Source organism: Gadus morhua, chromosome 3 (genome assembly GCF_902167405.1).
Source record: "Gadus morhua chromosome 3, gadMor3.0, whole genome shotgun sequence".
In the NCBI taxonomy this organism is placed as follows: domain Eukaryota; kingdom Metazoa; phylum Chordata; class Actinopteri; order Gadiformes; family Gadidae; genus Gadus; species Gadus morhua.
The window spans coordinates 14,953,299-14,973,424 of NC_044050.1; the positions used below are offsets into that span (position 1 = coordinate 14,953,299).

The window sequence follows — 20,126 nt, forward strand, 5'->3', positions numbered from 1 at the left end:
TGGTGTGTAAACAAATAGCGGTGTGAAAGAGGGTGTTGTGGAAAAACAGACTGGGTACTGTGAGGATGAATCAACTCTGAGCAAACACATTTAATATTCTGGCCTGCAACTCACTGAGTCGCAGGCCAGGGGGAGAGAGGGCTGGAGGGAGAGGAAGGGATAGGGAGAGTAGAGAGGGGGATGAGGGAGGGATGGAGAGAGCGGGAGGAAGGAGAGGTGGGGAGAGAGAGCCGGAAGGAGGGGGGGAGAGGTTGAGAGAGGGAGAAGAGGGAGGGAGGAGGGGGGGAGAGGTACGGCGGGGTGAGAACGGCAGATAGCGAGGGGGAGGGAGAGAGGAAGAGGGTAAATCGGGTGAGGGAGATGTAGGGACTAGGGAGTAAGCGAGAGGGGGTGGAAAGAGAGTGAGGTTGATGGGAGGAGGAGGAGAAGGGGGAGGGGCAGAGGCTGTAGCAGGTGAGAATTTCAGCCATCATCCTGCATGCGACTTTGTCCTCTGTGCTCACACTTTGACACCACAGAGAGGACACTTTAACCACCTGTGGACCATTCAGCTGCCAGTATCACACAGGACCTAGAATATTGTTGTTTTTATGCTGGGATATTTTGGCAGCCGATGCTGTGTCCTTTAGCTTGTTGCAAAATAAATGAATCATTTCATGATTAGGCAAAACGGTTAACTATACAGCAAATGGTTCAGTACTGGTCTCTTTAGTTGGCATGCAGTGATGAATGGCATTGGCTTGCTCTGTGTGTGTGTGTGTGTGTGTGTGTGTGTGTGTGTGTGTGTGTGTGTGTGTGTGTGTGTGTGTGTGTGTGTGTGTGTGTGTGTGTGTGTGTGTGTGTGTGTGTCTGTGTGTGCGTGCGTGAGCGTGCGCGTGTGTTGTTGAAAAAAAACACATGAGGGCGTCATAAAGCTGACTAGGCAGAATCGAGGCGGTCTGTGATTGGCCAGTAAGGGCTGCACCCATCTTATCTCTTTAAGACAACAAGAGAGCGAGAAACGGAACTCGGTCACTATGATGACCGATTACTCTTCATGTTATTTGAAGATAAAAGGTTGAAAAAGATAAAAGTCCGATGGTGAAGCAAGTAAAAAAAAAAAACACTCACTCAACTATAATGAAGAAGAAAAAAAAAGAATAACAAACCAGAGAGAACAAGCTCAGAGACTTGGCGACGAACTCCCGCCCCAGTTCCCATCACAAACTTTACCTTTCTTGAACTCCTCCAACATGGCGTCAAGTTTAGTGTCGTTGAAGACGCAGTGTAGCGGGTGCTTGTAGAACTGGGTGATGGTCTTGAGGGGCGTGCAGTCGTCAGGGTCCACGAACGCCAGGTCTTTGACGAATAGGATATCCACGATGTTGGAGCGCTCGTTCTCGAACACGGGGATGCGCGTGTAGCCGCTCTGCATCATCTCCGACATGGTGTTGAAGTCCAGCAGCGCGTCCGACGCCAGCATGAAGCAGTCGCCCAGCGGCGTGAGCACGTCTTCCACCGTCTTGGTGCGCAGCTCCAGCGCGCCTTGGATGATGTTCAGCTCCTCTTTGACCAGGTCGTGGTACGGGTCGGTCACGCGCAGCATTTCTAGGAGTTTCTCCCGCGTGTAGAAGTTGGAGATCTCCTGTCTGAGCACCAGGTCCAGCAGCTTGCTGATGGGGTAGGACACGGGGAAAGAGAGCACCATCAGCACACGCGTCACCCAGATGGTCTTGGAGGCGATGGCGAGGCCGTGGCGGGAGGCCACCGAGTGCGGCAGGATCTCGCCGATGAAAAAGATGCCAAACGCGCAGAGCACGGTAGATTGCCATGTCATGCCCAGGATCTGGCACATCCACACGGCCAGCGCGGCGTTGATCAGCGCGTGGCCCAGCAGCAGCGTGCACAGCACGTAGTTGCCGTGGCGACGCACGGACTCGATCCTCCGCGCGTGGTTCTGCTCGGTGTGCGTGCCGCTGTTCTGCAGCACCTGCAGCTCCACCGGGTCGAGCGCGAGCAGGCTGATGTTGAGGCCGCTGAACAGCGCGGACAGACATAGCAGCAGCACCGACACCAGCACCTGCAGCCACAAGTTGGGCACAGCCGAGCGCTCCACCACCGCCACCCAGAAGTCCCGCGTGCGGTAGTGCTCCCACTTTGAGCCGTCGAAGGCGCACATGGAGTAGTGTTTGATCTTCTCCCCGCGCCGCAGGTCCTTGGCCAGTAGCTCAACCAGCACCGAGTTCTGGCTGGAGGCCGACTTGAACGAGCCCAGCACCTCGATGTCGGACGTCCGGGCGGTCTTGTCCATGCACATGTTCCGCTTGGGGTGCACCTGCCCCTCTCTCCCGGGACTCGGCTCCTCGATGAAGGCGATCCACGGAGCGGCGTTGCTGGCCCTGGAGGAGCCCGCGGTGCGGTTTAGTCTCCGGCTCGGGGAGGAGGTGGAGTAGTACACCCGCAGCATGAAGCGAGTCCCCTCGATGGCTCTCAGCACCCCGTCCTCCACGGACAGCTCCCCCCCGGTCTCCTCCGGACGGAAGCCCAGCAGCCCGTGGGACTGAGCCGGGAGAAGGAGAGAGGCGAGGCCGACGGATAGGAGCAGAAGGCGGGACGGGGAGCTCCGAGCCCCTCGGGTGGAGAAGGAGACAGCAGAGGCTCCGCCGGGGGAGACCGCAGCTTCCGCAGCCATGATGCGGTGTGAACAAGGCGCTCGCTCCAGCAGTGAGCCCTGGTCACGTGCACGCGGTACCGTTCTCACGCTCCATCTGGCTCCGGGAAGCGCGAGCCGACCCGCAGTAAGTGACGGTGAGGAAGACGATGACGACGATGATGATGTGTTGTTGTTGTAGACCTACTGTACCGCTGGAGAATCTCGCCCACCGACTGTGTACGATTACGTAACCACAAAAGCCTAATGTGATTGTAAGCGTAATGAGCTTCCAGCAGCACTCTGACTGAATAGGCTACATCTGAAATCTTATTGTTTTGCTTCGTATCAGATCGCTGCTTCATCGACATTGGATACATGGACGATGAGTGAAATGCTATCAAGCAAAATGCGACCGATGATAAATTTGTCTGCCTATATCATCATCGCTTTAGCCTTGTTATCATATTGAGCGCTTTGTGTCATTTCCTCTGCCCTTAATCACGGAACCAGTGATCATCCTCCTGAGACCGCAATGGAAGGAGGCTCTGAATCCTAAGTGCGGCACCCACGCCCACCACAAGCAGGATGCTCTGTGCATGTTGAGATAAGAGGGGGTGAAGTGATTATTGCCATATTGCTGATGGTTGCATTATTGGCTCTCAAAATAACCCCAACATAATATTTTTTTGCAAAACAATGATGAATGATTCAACAACATTATAAAACAAACACTCATATTCCCACTTTAAAAAGGTTAAGTCCTGCAGATAGGCCTAGATAAAAACTACTACTTTGAAATTTTCACAATTATTTCAAGTTACAGAGGGTGAAGCATAGGGTTATAGACTTTCCCAACACAATTATGTCGAATAAAATACGCAAATGTTTGCTGAAAGAATGAATACCTATTGTCTGTCTTGTACTTCTTGTACTATATGACTATTAATATACCAATATCTATATTATTAAATATAGCATATTTTAATGAGCCGAGTTATGTTTATAAGAATGTCAACAGATCCGATAATACTAAAGTGAAATGTAGGTCCGCAGAACACCACCAGGGGGCGGTATTGCATTAGCAATGGAAGCCACCTACTATATTTCTCAAATATCTGGATATGTATGGTGGTTATAATAACATAGGCCTACTTGATCCCTGAAACACTCTAATGAAAAGAAAAAAAAAGACCGTCACATTAGTTGAAGTTTATGTTACACCAACATACACTCTTTAAACAGGTGGTGGGCGGGGCACTCGGTGAATGTCGTCACCAAACAAGCGTCTGACAGACAGTCAACTTCACCTCATAAGTCCAAAGCGTGGAAGGATTCAACTTGACAATGTCCTAACCTCGTAGCTGAGGCAGGCAGGTTCTACTTTGGGAATTATCAAGTCAATGTTTGCAGACCGGGGAGTTAGTCATTAACTGGAGGGGTTGCGATACCTAAACTCAGTTCTCAGTTTGGAGCCATCTGTGTGTGTATATCTGCAGTCGTTCAACATGTTAGGTGTCGGAGCTGTAAAAAATATGTTTGCCCTGTCCAGAAGCGTTTACGTTACTCTATGGAAACGCAGCGCATCCCAGGCAGCGGGTCAGAGACTGGACATCAGCGGGATATACCCTCCTATTGCCACGCCGTTCACAAAGCAGGAGGAACTGGACTATCACAAACTAGAGGAAAACCTGCAGAAATATGCAAAGATACCATTTAAAGGTAGTAGTTATAGGCCGACGGAGAATAGAACCGATTGCTTAAGCCGTCTTCTGAAACGTGGATAGATGCATATCTTTATAAACTAACCAATATCTGAGAACATTGCATAGCTTATTAAATCGCTTCTGCAGATCCCATATGTTTAGACTATTCATGGCTTATTGACCTTCCCTGTCTATAACAAGGATTATCCTCATAATTGTCGAAACGTATATTGCTCCAGGGCGCAGCAAGGTTTCATCTATAAAATAAACTCCCATGTTGTGTGAAATCAATAATTTGCCAAGAGACTTGAGTCAACCGGATCGTGCTGGGCTAATCCATACGAACCAATAGCCAACAGGAAGCTGATACGTATTTCAAGGATAGCCCTTCCGTCACGGATGTATATCGCCCCCTGTTGGAAATCCTTCCTAACTGTCTTGAATACTGTTGTACAAACAGGCCCTTTAAGACAAGACGGCATAACAATATCGTTTTTAAAATATACATATATATTGTTGTTGATATTTATTCTGTGTATATTATCCTGTCTAAGTATTACAAGTTTAGATCACCAGTGATTTTCCGTGCTCCCACATCTACTATATCGAAAAATTAACTCTGTGTGTGTGTGTGTGTGTGTGTGTGTGTGTGTGTGTGTGTGTGTGTGTGTGTGTGTGTGTGTGTGTGTGTGTGTGTGTGTGTGTGTGTGTGTGTGTGTGTGTGTGTGTGTGCACTACAGGTCTGGTGGTGCAGGGCTCTAATGGAGAGTACCCTTACCTGACGGAGGAGGAGAGGGTGGAGGTGGTCAGCAGGGTCCGCCTCTCGCTGCCCAGAGACAAACTGGTTATAGCCGGATCAGGATGTGAATGTAGGTTTCTCTGTGTGTGTGTGTGTGTGTGTGTGTGTGTGTGTGTGTGTGTGTGTGTGTGTGTGTGTGTGTGTGTGTGTGTGTGTGTGTGTGTAATGTTTAAGGGTACATGTTCTATATTTGTCTGTGTGAGAATTTGTGAAAATGTTTTTGTGTGTATATAGATGATATTTATTTATATATTTGTTGCGTTGTGTGTGTTTTTATGTGTGTGTGTCACCTCCTTTCCTCCCTCTCACCCCCCATCCACCTATCTTAACCTCTCTCTCTCTACTCCTCTTCTAACTCTCTCCATCCCTCTCTCCACCTCCCTCTCCATCCTCCCCCAATGCCTCCATCCTGCCACCCGTCTCCACCCCCCCCCCCCCCCCCCCCCCCCCCCATCCCCCCAGCCACCAGGGCCACCGTCCGGATGACGGAGAGGATGGCGGGGGTGGGGGCAGATGCCGTGCTGGTGGTGACACCCTGCTTCTACAAGGGCAAGATGGATAGCCGTGCCCTCACTCACCACTTCACCCAGGTCAGCGGTGTCACGTCACCATGACGACAGACAGCTTGGCCGCTAAAGAGTGGCCACTTAGCGCCCCGTCCACACCTATACAGATATTTTGGAAACGTTTTCTTTCGTCTGCATATTGGCCTCATGTCCCAACGAGAGCACAGTTTTTGTCGACTGAAACTGAGCTTTTACTTTTATTAAATATATTGTAAAAAAAATAATTCTAATATGCTGTTGAAGAAAATACTATTCTTTTCGGGCACTTTTTGACTATTTATAGAGCTATTTTATGTATCTAATTATTTATCGAGCACTTTTCATGCTTAACAAGAATAGCAATGCCAGAGAAAGAATAAATTAGTCTCAAATATCAGTTAAAACATCATTCAGGGATTTGTTTCTGATCAGAGAGACTTTTGCTTTTGATGTATTCTCTAAGAGATAGTAGTAGCAGTCAGTTGGTTCATAAAGTTTGCAGTTGACAGTATCTGAAATTGTTGTGAAAGGCCACATTGCATTCCTGGGTGCCACCCTAACAGAGTCTCACCTTTTCACCTTTCCTTTAAGAAGCAACGCCACCCCGGCTTGTAAAATGGTTAGATTTAACATCCATTGCAGGTGCAGGTGCTTTGCTGTGATTCCCATGATAGGAGAATAAACACATACCATTTTCAGCTAATGAGATGATTAGATTGCAATGTATAATGATATTTGAATCAAATTTGAAATTGTTAACAGACTGCAGCTTCTGAGGTTGGCATGTGCATTGGGGAATCAAACCCACAATCTAGCCACGCAACTCTCCTGCCTGGCCCCAATTTGAGTCATTATATTTGAGTCTTAGATATTCAAGATTTGAGGTAAAATGTGTGGAGCTTTTTGACAGTGTTAGAGCCTAATATCTGACTTCCAGATAAGATCCATGTTGAGCCATATATTAAATAAGTCTACAGATAAAGGAAAGAGGAAAACTAATTACAGGTATCAATGTTTTTTGTGGCATATGGAGCTAATGTGGAGCAGTTCTTTGTTTGCATTTCATCACATTGTTTAAAGTAGAGTCTACTTATATATTTAGATCATTCACGTTCAAAATGCAAACAACACGTCGAAACCTCAATCAGGGACGTGTTTCCAGAAGCACAGTAGGCCCAAATCCAATTAACGCATTCAGGTGTTGCCGGTTCTCGAAATATTCAGCGCATGTACATAATGCTGACAAGCTAATCTATTATGAAGCCATGAACTGATAATTGAACAGAGAATATTTGCGATCACAGTTGGGTAGGCATGTAAAAAACAGATTTAGTTTCCGATCACTTTCAACTGACGCAGCATGGTACTGCTCCAGCTCCCCCCCCCCTCTCATGCCCTTCCCTAGGTTCAGAGGAAGGCCAGAGACCATCATGACATCACCACGTCCACTCTTCTCATAGTGCTTTTGGATGATTGATACATCTTGTTATTAGATGAGTCAGTTGAGTTGAATAAACATCAGCAGACTTGCCTTAGTAAACATTTTAATTAAGTAAACTTTAGTATCGGTTCGTAGATGTCGGCCAATCTTTTAGTAGATGTTGGTCAATAGATAGATAGATAGATAGATAGATAGATAGATAGATAGATAGATAGATAGATAGATAGATAGATAGATAGATAAATACTTTAATAATCCCAGAGGGAAATTATTTAATTCAATAGTTGAGTACATGTCAGTTAATCGTATAGATGTTTGAAAATGTTAGCATGTAAGTAGATTGTTTAGTGGATGCTCGTAAATAGTTTAGTATATGTTAGTTAATTGTTTTGAGTATATGTTAGTTAACTCTTTAGTAGAAGTCAGATGTTAGTAAATGCATTAGTAAATGTTATTAGACGTTAGTAAATAATTTAGTGGTTAATATCAGATGTCAGTAAATAGTTAAGAAGATGTTTTAAGATCTAAGTCAATGATAATAGATGTTAGTAAATAGTTTAGTGATGATAGAAAATAGTTAAGCAGATATAAGATAAGCAGATAATAGTTTAGAAGATGTTAGTGCATATTTTAGTCGATGTTGACTTTTTGGTTGATTTATGTTGATATTAGATGTTAGGACACCTTACTAAACGTTAGTAGATCTTTACATCTCCAGATTTTAATGTACTTTAATAAGTACAATTTTAATATTTGCCAGATGTACCTTAACGTTTGCAGACGTTATTGATTAAATTAAATGTCTTGTTTATTATCAAAATCTTAATCTCTTTTGCTCTCTTTCTGTACACCTCTCATGTCTGGCCTGCGATGGCAGTAACGGATGTCGTTGTGTGTTCAGGTGGCCGACAGCAGTCCTGTGCCCGTGGTTCTGTACAGCGTTCCGGCCAACACGGGGCTGGAGCTGCCCATGGACGCCGTCTGTCGCCTGGCTCAACACCCCAACATCGTGGGCCTCAAGGACAGCGGCGGAGACGTAAGGACTGGGTTGGGACTGGAGAGCAGGGGGTCAGGGAATATGTATTATAGACATTAATGTTATTAATGCTTATACTAGTAGTAGTACCGTATAACTAGTTGTTATTAACACTACTGTATCACCAGTAGTTTTTTTTATATTTACCGGGGAACTATTAATTACAGTATAATGTAATCCTTAGTGGTTGGATTGAATTATCGTATCAGTAGTGTTACAATAATGTTTTCATCACCGGTTAAACACTTAAATAGTCTCAAGGTCATGGGGTGAAGTTCAATTTTATTGATCACATTTTTTATAAATGATTATGTGCAAATCAATATAACAACAAGCAGTCATTCCAGCCATCCTCAACAGTGAAATAAAGTAAATAGAAAATAAAAGTAAATAATTTGCAAATCTTTAAACTACAAACAGAACATTGACAGAATCAGTGGTCCCACAGTTCACTGCATCACTTTGGACAAAGAACACATTATAGCTGCACACTGTTAGGGTGCCCTATGCAAGATCCACTTCTTCAAGCTACTTTAAGTACAGCTAGTTAGTTTATCTGGTTATTATGGTGTGCCTGATGTCCTGTTATCTTAAAAATCATTAGTTGTTGAGGAATTGTCTTTGACAGGAAAACGAGATATAGAGTTTGTCTACTTTGGCTTGCGTAACAATAATAAACTTCATTCATAGGCATGATGAATTAAAATTATACCAAAGTGCAAATGTTAAATGTGTACACAATTAAAATATTGATAATATTTAAAACTGGGATTTCTATTAAGGTACTATCTAAAATATAGATAAACATAATTACACATAGATTCATTATATCTGAGTCAGGGATATATTACCTTCGGAAATAAATGTAAATATATGTATAGATGTATATATAGTATGTGTTTACTTACTATTATTACTAACTTTCCTTACAAAATAATCGAATAGCGTTTCATTATTTTGACAGTTTGTGTTTGGGTGTGTGTTTGTGCGTGTGCGTCTGAGTGTGTGTGTTTGTTTGTGTGTTAAGATAGTCGGCTATGAACTAGTTAGCTGTGGTAGTAGTAAGTAATCTGTATTGGTAGCGAATATGCTCTCTAAGTTGATAGCTCAGCTAGTTAGCTGTGTTAGAAGCTAATTAGTTATCATACTAGCTAGTATATTTGTTACAACTTTAAGTCAATTTGACTACAACTATAAATTTTTATCATTCGTTATCATGTTCTACAAAGTGTATTTTCCCGTTAAAAATAAAATATAGTTAAATTTAATTTGAGATTTTTAAATGAGGTTCCTAAATATATAAGTGAAAAAAAGTAGGCTACGGATTTAAATTTTAATCTGAGATTTTTTTTTCATGTTTGAAAAGATAATTGAAAAATAAAAAGGAGCTCACCAGTGATGAAAAACTATAATTTCCTTCCACACCTCATTTGTGACTACTTAATTATAATGTAATTAAAGAACATAAAGCTTTGACACCATTAATACGAACACTTACAACTGAGAGAGAGGGTGTGAGTGCTCGAGCACACGTTCAAGTGTGTGTGTGTGTGTTTGTGTGTGTGTGTGTGTGTAAGAGAACATGAATGTATGTCTGTGTGTGTGTGCGCATTTATGTGCGTTTGTGTGTGTGAATTTGCATACGTGCGTGTGCGTTTTCTAACTGCGAGTGACATCAGTCAGACGTGTGATCCGCAGCAAGCTGTGCAGTTCAGTTTTAGTGTTCAGGTGGGAAGTGGATTAGCAGCGTGGTGGAGGATGTGGCGACAGCACCTCCCCTGCTGGAGCCTTCTTCTGTCATCACACACACACGTACACACACACGCTACACAATCTATTCCTTGCCCTTCTCGCATCTATACATTTTTTATCTCTTTGTATACTTATTACAATTACTGATCCCATACTTCTGCTTTTTCCTTAAACCTTTAGAGCATGTTGTAATTTTCTCTTATTTGAGTAAATGCCAGCCCTATCAAGTCCACGTGCACACTCAAGTCCACGTGCACACTCAAGTCCACGTGCACACTCAAGTCCACGTGTACACTCGGGTCCTGGTGTGTAAAAATCCCGTCCAACTTCTCCAGAAATGTTTGTTGGTCCTGAATTTTTGTACTTCTTTATCTGGCAAATGACTGCAGGATTCTCCGTTTCCATCGGTCCAGTGTATATGCTTGTTATATACACTGGAGAATAACAGGTTGCCCATAAAATGCTTGGATTTCAAGCATCTACCACTGTGCAGCTTGTACGAAAGGACACGATTTGATAAAGACCTCATACTCTAAACCAGTGATTCTCAAACTATGGTACGCGTACCACTGCTGGTACGCGATGCGCTATCAAGTGGTACGCAGAGGAGTTAGAAAAAAGAAAAAAATCGTTATTATTCGTCATTAAAAACAATACTATCAAAATACTAGTACGAATGGAAATACATTTACCATGAGGTCATGTTCTCACTTGCTGTGTGTGTATGTGTATGTGTTTCCGTGTCTCTGTTCTAGTGCTACCACTTTGTACAGCTGACAACAGCTAACAATAAATAATATTGTTGTTAAGAATAAATGTGCCTCCTGCATGAGATGTGCGTAGCTGATTAGGGCCGCAGGCATACACTACTGTATGTGGTTATATTCTATAGCATCTTTCATAATTTTGGTACTTGGGGAGACAAATATTTTCTGTGGTGGTACGCAATATAAAAAGTTTGAGAACCACTGCTCTATACCATTCCTACTCATTGAAGTATGTCTAATCGTGGTTGTATATCTATATATATATTTATACTACTTTCTCTAGTCATAGGGTTGGATTAATAATAATATTTAATTAAGGTCTGTACTAGGGTTAATCTTGTACTAATATTTTATAATGTGTAATAAAGAACACTTTATTTGCTGATGGGTTTGAGTCTAGTCGTACCATTTGATCATATTGAATAATATTTGATAATATTGAAAAATCAATGTGACAATATTTAATAAGCAGGGTACCTCTAAACCTTGATCAAAGCAGGGCCCAGCAGTGCTCCTCCACGGGGTGGTGGGGAAATAATTTGTAGCGAGCAGAGGTTCTTTGTAATGAAGACAGAGGCTTTCTAAAATTCATTAATTTTAATGGAAAGAGAATGGCCTGCGGTGGGGGGGGGGGGGGGGTGGGGGTGGGGGGGGGTGGGGGTGGGGGTGGGGGTCCCCCTGCAATAGAGACCACAGTAATTAGGCTAATAGCGGCTGGGGCGTGCTAGCTTTATATTAAAATGCTCCTCCGTTCTGTCGACATCCAGGGGGTTTGGGGGGGGTGAGGGCACCCATTACCGTGGTGGGATAGATTGACTGATGTGTGTTGGGAAGGAACATTTGGGGTGGGGGGGGGGGGCAGGAGAAAGGGGGGAGGGGGGAGAAGATTGACTGACACACAAATGGTGTAAAAATAGACGTTTCAAGAGGTTTTCAAGGAACCTCAGACCTAGAGGCACTGCTTTGGATTCCCCGGGGATCTGGGGCTAGTTTTGGGGGTAGGGTGTGTGGGGGATGGGGGTGGTTGGGGATTTTCCTCTGTTCTTCTTTGAACTAGGACTGCTCTCCAGGTTTTTCTGGAAACGGTGCCTTCATATCTGGATTGACAAAGGACATCATGGGTAGAAAGGCAAACAAAACAGCGAGCGGATGAATTATGCATTACCTCTTCCTCCCCCCCGTCCTTCATATAATCCTCCTCTTCCTCTCTTTTGAAGACACCTTCACTTATTTTCATTGTCCACTTGGGACTCTCTCTCTCTCTCTCTCTCTCTCTCTCTCTCTCTCTCTCTCTCTCTCTCTCTCTCTCTCTCTCTCTCTCTCTCTCTCTCTCTATAAAACATAAATTTGGTCTGACAGCTACGAGATAGGAGGGGGGATTTAAAACAAACACTCACACATGTACACATAACCCAACCGCCAAACACACTCTCTTCCATGCTCCTGACATGCTGGGTTCTTGTCCAGATCACGCGGATTGGCCTGGCGGTCCATAAAACCCGGGGTCTGGATTTCCAGGTCCTGGCTGGATCGGCAGGCTTCCTCATGGCGGCCTACAGCGTTGGTAAGACACACATACGCACAGCAATCGAGTTGAGGGGGGGTGAGGGGGGATGGCATCCCCCTTTGGAATTAAAATGATCAAAATCATCCCCCTTCAGAAACAGCCATCCCCCCTTCCCATCCCCTGTTGTTTTATCAATTAATGTGGAAATATTACCGCTATTTCATTATAGCGGTTTCCTTTTTCAATTCGGCACATTTGTTACTTTTCCCAGGGACAGATTTGACACCGATACTGCAATCTTGGGCAGTATGCTATTGCGCAAGCACGCAGGCGTACTTACGCAATAGTGCCTTCACAAGCTCTCATTCCGCACTGTACGAGACAGACACTGTTAGCGTGAGGCTGTCTCTGCATCTCAGACATCGCTTCCGCAGGCAACTCTGTCCCCTTTCCTCCCTTTCATTCCAAAAAAAGAATAAGAATCAGTTTTTAAAACCCTTAAAAGTGATGCATGCCTCCGAATCGTGTGATGCGTCCGATCAGCTGCTTTTTTGGGGATAAAATAAGAGCGATGACATGATAGTACTCATCGCTCTTATTTTATCCCAAAAAATATATTATAATAATTATAATTATCACACCATTGGTCTCCCACCATATGCGCTGTCATCAGCACAAATGATATGTCCCTAAAAGTTAAAATCCACCATCCCCCCTGGCTTTTTTTTATAACTCGACCACTGCATACGCACATACACACGTAAACACACACACACACACACACACACACACACACACACACACACACACACACACACACACACACACACACACACACACACACACACACACACTCCCCTCCTGGGCTTCGTACAGCTTGTTTCAACAGAATAAAGAACATCCAAAACATTTGTAGCCATTTTTGTTTCAGACTGATACTGTATTGGTAGATATTGACACTGGTGATGGTGTTTATTTGGTTCTACTTTTCATACTTTATATGGTTGGAAAGCTGTGCAGCATTTTAGCAGGAGGTTAGCATGATTTTGATATCAGTGGATGTCACTGCTTTCATTTATTAATTGCAGTTAAGCTGTTATTGTTTGCAGGTATTATATTTATCATTGTCAGCAATTTTTTTACTAAAAGGCATCAAAATAAGGAGTTAAGAAAAAATGCTGAGAGGATAGCTTTAGCAAGAGTTTGGATAGAGATACAGGACCTAATTATTAAAAGCCTAACTGAAATCAAAGAAACAGGTTGTGACAAAACCAGAATTGTCAATGATGAATTTATTTTTTGAAGACGATCTGTGTTTCTTTCGACCAATTTTTCTTTCAACCAATTTTTATAATTAGGTCCCATATCTCACTCCATACTGGGGGTTAGGGTACTAGCATGGTAGCGAGCCAGTGAAAGGTTAGCAAGCTAGCGAGCTGGCATGGTAGTGAGCTAGGCTGTTAGTGAGAGGTTAGCGAGTGAGCATGGTAGAAAGCTAGGAAGAGGTTAGTAGCTAGCACGATAGAAAGCTAGCGAGAGGTTAGCATTGTATCAGGCTAACGTGTTAGCGAGTCAGAGAGAGGACTGCGGGAGAGGGCTGCTTGCAATGGGGAACACGTATGATGCGCTTGTGGAATGGATTAGACTCTGCGCCGCGGGATAAGCTATGATTCGATACCCTCAGAAACCTAATGAGTCATACGCTGCACGTCAAAGCCCCTCTTATACACAGATATACCTTTATCTAGATGTGTCCGCGAGACGGGAGGGGAGAGAAAGAGAGGGAGAGGGAGAGAGAGATACTAATGGAGACGGAGAGAGGGGGAGGGAGCGCCGGAGAGAGAGGTTCTATGTCAGCTAGTTCTATGTCAGCACGGTCCTCACAGTGTTCAAAGCTGTACCCCGATAGGACCTTGAGCGGGAAGGGCGGGGATTCTGGCTGTCACTCAACCATCAGAGTGCAGTTATTAAGGAGTCCTGAGAGATGTCACTCAGAGCCTGGGCGGCTGGCCTGTCAGTTGCTAGTGCCTGCTAGGTAGCCAGCATACCTAGCCCTGTCACTCATCTGATGTGTATGGGCAGTGGGAGCAAGAGGGCAAAATACAACTTAGCTGATATTTGATACGATCGGTGTAGGAGCCATATAAGATCTTTTAAATATGTGTAATGGTAATGGTAAAACTTCCAGCATTTTGGGCCTTTTTAACAATGGCACCTGTGCAAGAGACAATGGCCCCAAGACAACCATCCATCAATTTCTCAACCCAATCCTCAACACTTTCAACCTTTTTACTAGCGTAACTCTTTTGCCTCATCATTTACTTCTTCAGTCTTCCTTAACTCTTCTGGAACCCCGACCACACACGGCTAGTAAACGCAACCGCTCCTCAAAGGGGATGTTTCCGGTGACACAGGGCGTCATGGCGTCACAGTGCATGGTTAACTTTGGGAGGTATTGGCAGCGGGCGTCGCCTCAGACAAGCGGTACAGTGGATTGATGTTATCCAATAAGAGCAGGCTTAGACAGCCATAGAAACTCAGATCGGTTACTGTCTATTCATCATAACGGAAATACAGACCCACACTCTGGAGGACACTAAGGATTTCCGCTTCATAATTTATACAGTACAATATTCATGTTCCACAGATGTACAGTGCATATTCGCCCGTCATGGCTGGTAAATAATCAATGTCTCCGCAGTGTTTTCTGTGTTTGTCGAGGTCCACAGGGGAAACTTTATCCTGCTGTGTCGGCTCCCTGTGTGTCTCTGCATCATGTGACCACACACACACACACACACACACACACACACACACACACACACACACACACACACACACACACACACACACACACACACACACACTCTCCCGCACACACACACACACCTCATGCACCGTCTCTAGAAGCATGAAACAGGAATGCTTGCGAGTCTGAATTGACAAAAGACGACCTTGTGTGAGCACTATGGGGTGTTGTTATTTGAGTCAAGACATGTTGTCAACTGAAGGGTGAAACATGCAAGGATTGAATTGACGCACACACCAACACACACCGATTATACCTAAGTCTCCACAGCACCACAATCCTGGATTACAATTGACATCCCATATCTTTGCCAAATCAAACAAAAACGCTGCGCGTCCCCTTTGCATTTGTCTGACCCCCCTGCCCTGGTCCTCAGGGGCGGTGGGTGGCGTGTGTGCACTGGCTAACGTGCTTGGACGCCAGGTGTGTGAGTTGGAGCGCCTGTGCGTGGAAGGCAGGTGGGAGGAGGCCAGGGAGCTGCAGTGGCGTCTCATCGAGCCCAACGCCGCAGTGAGTAGTGCTGATCACCCTGACCCTATCCCATCTCTTGTCATGTATGTGGAGCTCCCAGGTGTAAATCCCCGACACACAGGCTCCATACAGGCACGAAGCGAGGAAACCGTCCCCTCCACTACTGAAACCAAAGCTGCGCACCCTGGACAGGCTCCATATATAGCGTCCCCACATATACGCTCACACTCAGGTCGTCCCCCCCAACAAACATACAGGGATTCACACACAGAAACCAACATAATGGTTTGTTGTGGTTCAGTCTTTATTTTACCTCAATAGAAGTCAGAGAATGGAGCTTGCCGCTGAATGGAGCAAGTAATCAGTTGACTCTATGCTGCGTCTAATGCATCTTTACAGCTTTTTTATCAGTAAGGCCAAAGTATTGGAGACTCTGCCCGTGATATGAATGTCCCTGTGAACGTCTGCATAATGTGCCTTTCGTAATGTGCCATCTGAACAGAAAAGTGTGCACGCCGTGGGACTACAGTGGTGGGTTAATGATACCTCAACGAGAGCCTATCCCGCACTATAACGCTCTTAATAACTTGAAAGCACCGAGGTCTCTCGACCGCCGCCATCGATAAGCGAAATGTCACTGAGCGCGGTAACATTTCAGCCATGCCCCGCAGACACAAGCCACTACCCCTACAGAACAGACCAACTGACCTGTTACTAGTTACTAGTACTAGCACTGCTCTTATAGACCTTTTACTATTTCTATCACTGTTTTCCCAGACCTGTTACTGTTACTATCACTGCTCTTACAGACCTTTTACTATTTTTAGCACTGCTCTCCCAGACCTGTTACTGTTATTATCACTGCTCTCACAGACCTGTTACTGTTACTATCACTGCTCTCACAGACCAGACCTGTTACTGTTAATAGACATGCTCTTACATATCTGCCCTAGCCCACCTGTCACACTATCAGCTTTTCTGCACGGATTTAGATACATGCACCAGACTCTAATTCATAACACATCAACACACAGTTGGAGAAGTTGATGTGATTTTTTCTCAAATCTGAACAAGGAGAACTCAAATCTCAGACCAATGAGAGAAAGAAAGTGAGAGAGAGATCCTGTGTGTCTCGTTGCCAGGTGACGATGTGTCCCCTGTGTCTCGTTGCTAGGTGACCAGAAAGCTAGGAGTGCCTGCTCTCAAGCAGGCGATGGAGTGGTTTGGTTTCCACGGAGGCGCCTGTCGCTCACCCCTGCAGCCAATCACGGAGAGCGAATCCCAGCAGCTGAGACGAGACTTCTCCTCAAATGGCTGGCTGTGACCGGGCTCGCCCAGCGGGGGACGGGGGGTCGGTCGGGTCAGGTGGGCCGGGGGGGCCGGGTAAAGGGTTCGGCCAGTCAGGTGGTCTGTTTGTTTTCAAGGTTTCTTGTGTTTGCAGCTTACCAGATAACACTGCACAACTGTTCTGGATCTGTCTGTGAGAGATCTTTCAATGAGGCTTTTATCGCTAATGATATGCTTTAAGTTAAAAGTATAAAGACAGTCACATAACTAATGTTGCCAATCTACAGGAACGTAATAGTATGTAACAGTTACTCTTATGATTCCTACTATTATTGTCAGTTATGCAAAAATAACTAATCAAAAGTACATTAATCCTTCATCTTTGAACAAAATACATTAACAATAAAATAAACAAAATTGTAACCTTTACTCTGCTGTCTGCCAGTGTTCTTGTTTTTGTATATTTTTTTCACTCAAAAGGCATCAAAATTAGGAGCAAAGAAGGATCTACGTTTTTAAAATTCGGATTGAATCCCTGTCAAATCCCTGTTCAAAAACAATGTTCAATGTATGGAAGCATATATGTAGCAAAATTCAAATGTCAATGCAATTTGCAATTTGGAAATTCAATAAGTCATTTCATTATGCAATTGACAATTCATTATGCAATTTAATAACGTAATTTGTAAAAACGTTATTCAAAGTGTATTTTATATGCAAAGTGACAATGAAATCCTCAATGAAATTTGCAAAAGTTATAACAATAAAAATAGAATAACATTTTGTCAATTCTTTTGAGTTCCTTTATTCAAATTGAAAAGCTATAGCGTCCCCGTGATTGCAATGCACTTCGCCACGCTCCGTGTGTTGCCAAATTCAAATTACATTTCAATCCGCAAAACTCTTTGCAAAAGATTTTGCAAAACGTATCAGCCAATCGTGTCTGGGCGGGAACTACGTCACTTCCTCGTCAGACCAGCTGATCATCCACGACCTAGCACTTGGCACTTTCTTTTCTATTGCCTAGCATTGTGCCAGGTTTGACTGGGTTGACTTATATAGTAATAACTTGAAAATGGCGGAAAAGACGGTCGCGGAGCCGCTGCGGGAGGCCGCTGCAGCTCTAGAGGAGAGGAGCAGCGGGATGCAGGGTCCAAAACAGCGACCAACATGCCTGCACCGGATCGCACCGGAGAAGGGCACGCAAACCGGTGTTTCGGTTCAACTAGTGACCGTGTTAACTGGTGACCATCAGCCGAATGCGTTGCTTGTTGTCGTGGCTACGGCAGCTGATGGAAATCGGGAAAAGACTCGTAGCTGTCCTTGCGAATGCCTCTTTGATTTGTTTTCAATAAAATGTCGGAAACATACCCATCTCATTCGTATTTGGAGTCTAATTGGAGGAAACTTGTCACGTAGAACCATTTTAAAGGAGACATACTATACGACCAGTGCCGTGTTCCAATACCCGTACTGTCCGCACCTCCTTGGAGGACGTCTTTCCTAGTTCTGCGTCCGAGTTCTCCCACTCCGGGGCTTCCACCGAAGCCACTGTCGTCCCGAGGGAGAGACCGCGCCGGATGGCCGATCTCTTCGGCGAGATCATTGGTGAGGTGGCGGCCATCAAGGGCATCCCTATGCCAGCCTCCATGTCGGATGACGTGTAGGGCGAGTGTTTTCGCACCCTGTCTTCCTCCCGGTGGGCTACCCAGTGCCCCCTGTTCCCACCGGTTCAGCACCTTTTCACCGCTGCGGATGGGGACCCCTCTACTCTGAAGGCCCCGGTGAGGGCCTTCACTGACTTCACCAACGTGGAAGGGTGGGCTGATACTCAGGCGAGGGGGATCCCTCGCCTGGAGCCTTCCCTAGCAGCGCTTCTCTGTCCGGGTGCCGGATGGCGTCCTAACGAGAAGCCGCTGCCCCCCGACCGCCTGCAGAAGCAGATTACCGGCCTGACGAACAGGGTGTTCATCTGTGCCTCGCAGTCTAAGGCGGCGGTCAACAACATCGCCCTGCTCTCCTCTGCCCTGGTCTCCTTGTCGGCTGGCAGGGAGGCTTACGGCCCGGAGGAGGCCGCGAGATGGCTGGTGGTTTCCCGCTTCTCCAATGCCATCCTTCAGCTGTGCCAGCCGGTAGCCGTTTCCGCCGGCCGGCATATGGCTTGGGCCACCATGATCCAGAGGGCCATATGGCTCTCTCACACTGCGGTTCCGGAACGAGAGCGGGCCAGCCTCGTCCATGGCCCATTAGCTACGGATGGACTATTTGGGCCCCGGTTCTCAGACGTGCTCGCTCACCAACAGTCCGCCCGTGAGAATCGTTCCCGGTTCGGGGCGATACTCACAGGCTCCTCCCACCAGCAGGCCGGGAGGAAGCGGGGTCCAGGCCGGTTCCAGCGCTCCAGGGGGCCGCCTCCGCCTCCAACCCCGATGCCACAGCAGCAGTCGCAACAGCAGCAGCAGCAGCAGCGCGGCAGGCGCACAGGAAGTCTCTCCGTTTTGCCTTTATGGGGGTGGTGTACGAGTACCAGTGCCTGCCATTCGGCTACTCCCTGGCCCCGCGCACCTTCTCGAAGTGTGTGGAGACGGCGTTGGGACCGCTCAGGCGTCAGGGAAAGAGGGTTCTCTTCTACCTCGACGACCTGCTTATTCTGAGTAAGTCAGAGGAAGCTGCAAGAAGGTACACCATGACGGTGATAAACCATCTCTCTTTCCTGGGTTTTGCCATTAACTGGGAGAAGAGCTTCCGGCTCCCCGGGCGGCAGATAGTCTACTTGGGGCTTTGCCTAGACTCAGCCGCCATGACAGCGATGCTCTCGCCTCCTTGGCGAGACGCCATCCTGTTGGCACTCTCCATCTTTCGCGTTCTCGGAAACGTGACCGAGCTGTCCACCATGCGCCTGTTAGGGCTGATGGCAGCCGCCCATCCCATGGTTCCCCTGGGTCTGCTCTTTATGCGCAGACTCCAGCAGTGGTTTGCTTGCCAACGGTTGGACCCCGTGCGACACAAGCTCAGGGTGCTCCTCCTACCCCGTTCAGTGTCACCAGACCTGGAATATTGGGGAAACCCCCGCCCTTCTCAGGGATGTTCCCCTGGGCAGAGTGACGTCCTACGTAGTGGTCTTCACGGACGCCTCGTTGACGGGTTGGGGAGGAAAGTGCCTCTCTCACTCGGTGGCGCACGCCCCTTACAGTCAACATAAATGTGCTGGAACTCGTCGCTGTGAAGAAAGTGCTGTTGAATTTCTTTCACCTGGTGCGTGGCCGCCACGTTCTGATCAGGACAGAAAGTGTGTCGGCGGCAGCGTACATAAACAAACAGGGGGGAGTGCTCCTCTGCTCTCCACCAAAAGGCGGTCGAGCTCTGGCTTTGGGCTC

General features: G+C 46.1%; 2 protein-coding genes across 2 annotated transcripts in view; one reads left to right on the forward strand and one right to left on the reverse strand.

Annotated features, from left to right (window-relative positions):
• The window catches only part of cnnm1 (cyclin and CBS domain divalent metal cation transport mediator 1), an 11,816-nt gene extending 8,617 nt beyond the window's left edge, over positions 1-3,199 (reverse strand). The window contains exon 1 of the mRNA XM_030351406.1: positions 1,213-3,199. Coding sequence (XP_030207266.1) covers positions 1,213-2,671 — 1,459 coding nt within the window. The 5' untranslated portion in view covers positions 2,672-3,199. The remainder of the gene's footprint in view (positions 1-1,212) is intronic.
• A 732-nt stretch (positions 3,200-3,931) lies between these two features.
• Positions 3,932-17,178, forward strand: hoga1 (4-hydroxy-2-oxoglutarate aldolase 1). Its single transcript, XM_030351407.1, has 7 exons — positions 3,932-4,351; positions 5,076-5,204; positions 5,597-5,724; positions 8,022-8,156; positions 12,143-12,239; positions 15,368-15,501; positions 16,637-17,178. Exons 1-7 carry the CDS (start codon positions 4,138-4,140, stop codon positions 16,784-16,786), a joined length of 987 nt encoding a protein of 328 aa, XP_030207267.1. The 5' UTR covers positions 3,932-4,137; the 3' UTR covers positions 16,787-17,178.
• The last annotated feature ends 2,948 nt before the right edge of the window (positions 17,179-20,126 follow it).

Bases quoted from the DNA above. Each gene is read 5' to 3' on its own strand.
- hoga1 (XM_030351407.1), top strand. From the start codon at position 4,138: ATGTTAGGTGTCGGAGCTGTAAAAAATATGTTTGCCCTGTCCAGAAGC. The intron at 5,205-5,596 runs GTAGGTTTCTCT...CCATCCCCCCAG, and splicing joins AGCCGGATCAGGATGTGAAT to CCACCAGGGCCACCGTCCGG. The intron at 8,157-12,142 runs GTAAGGACTGGG...GTTCTTGTCCAG, and splicing joins TCAAGGACAGCGGCGGAGAC to ATCACGCGGATTGGCCTGGC.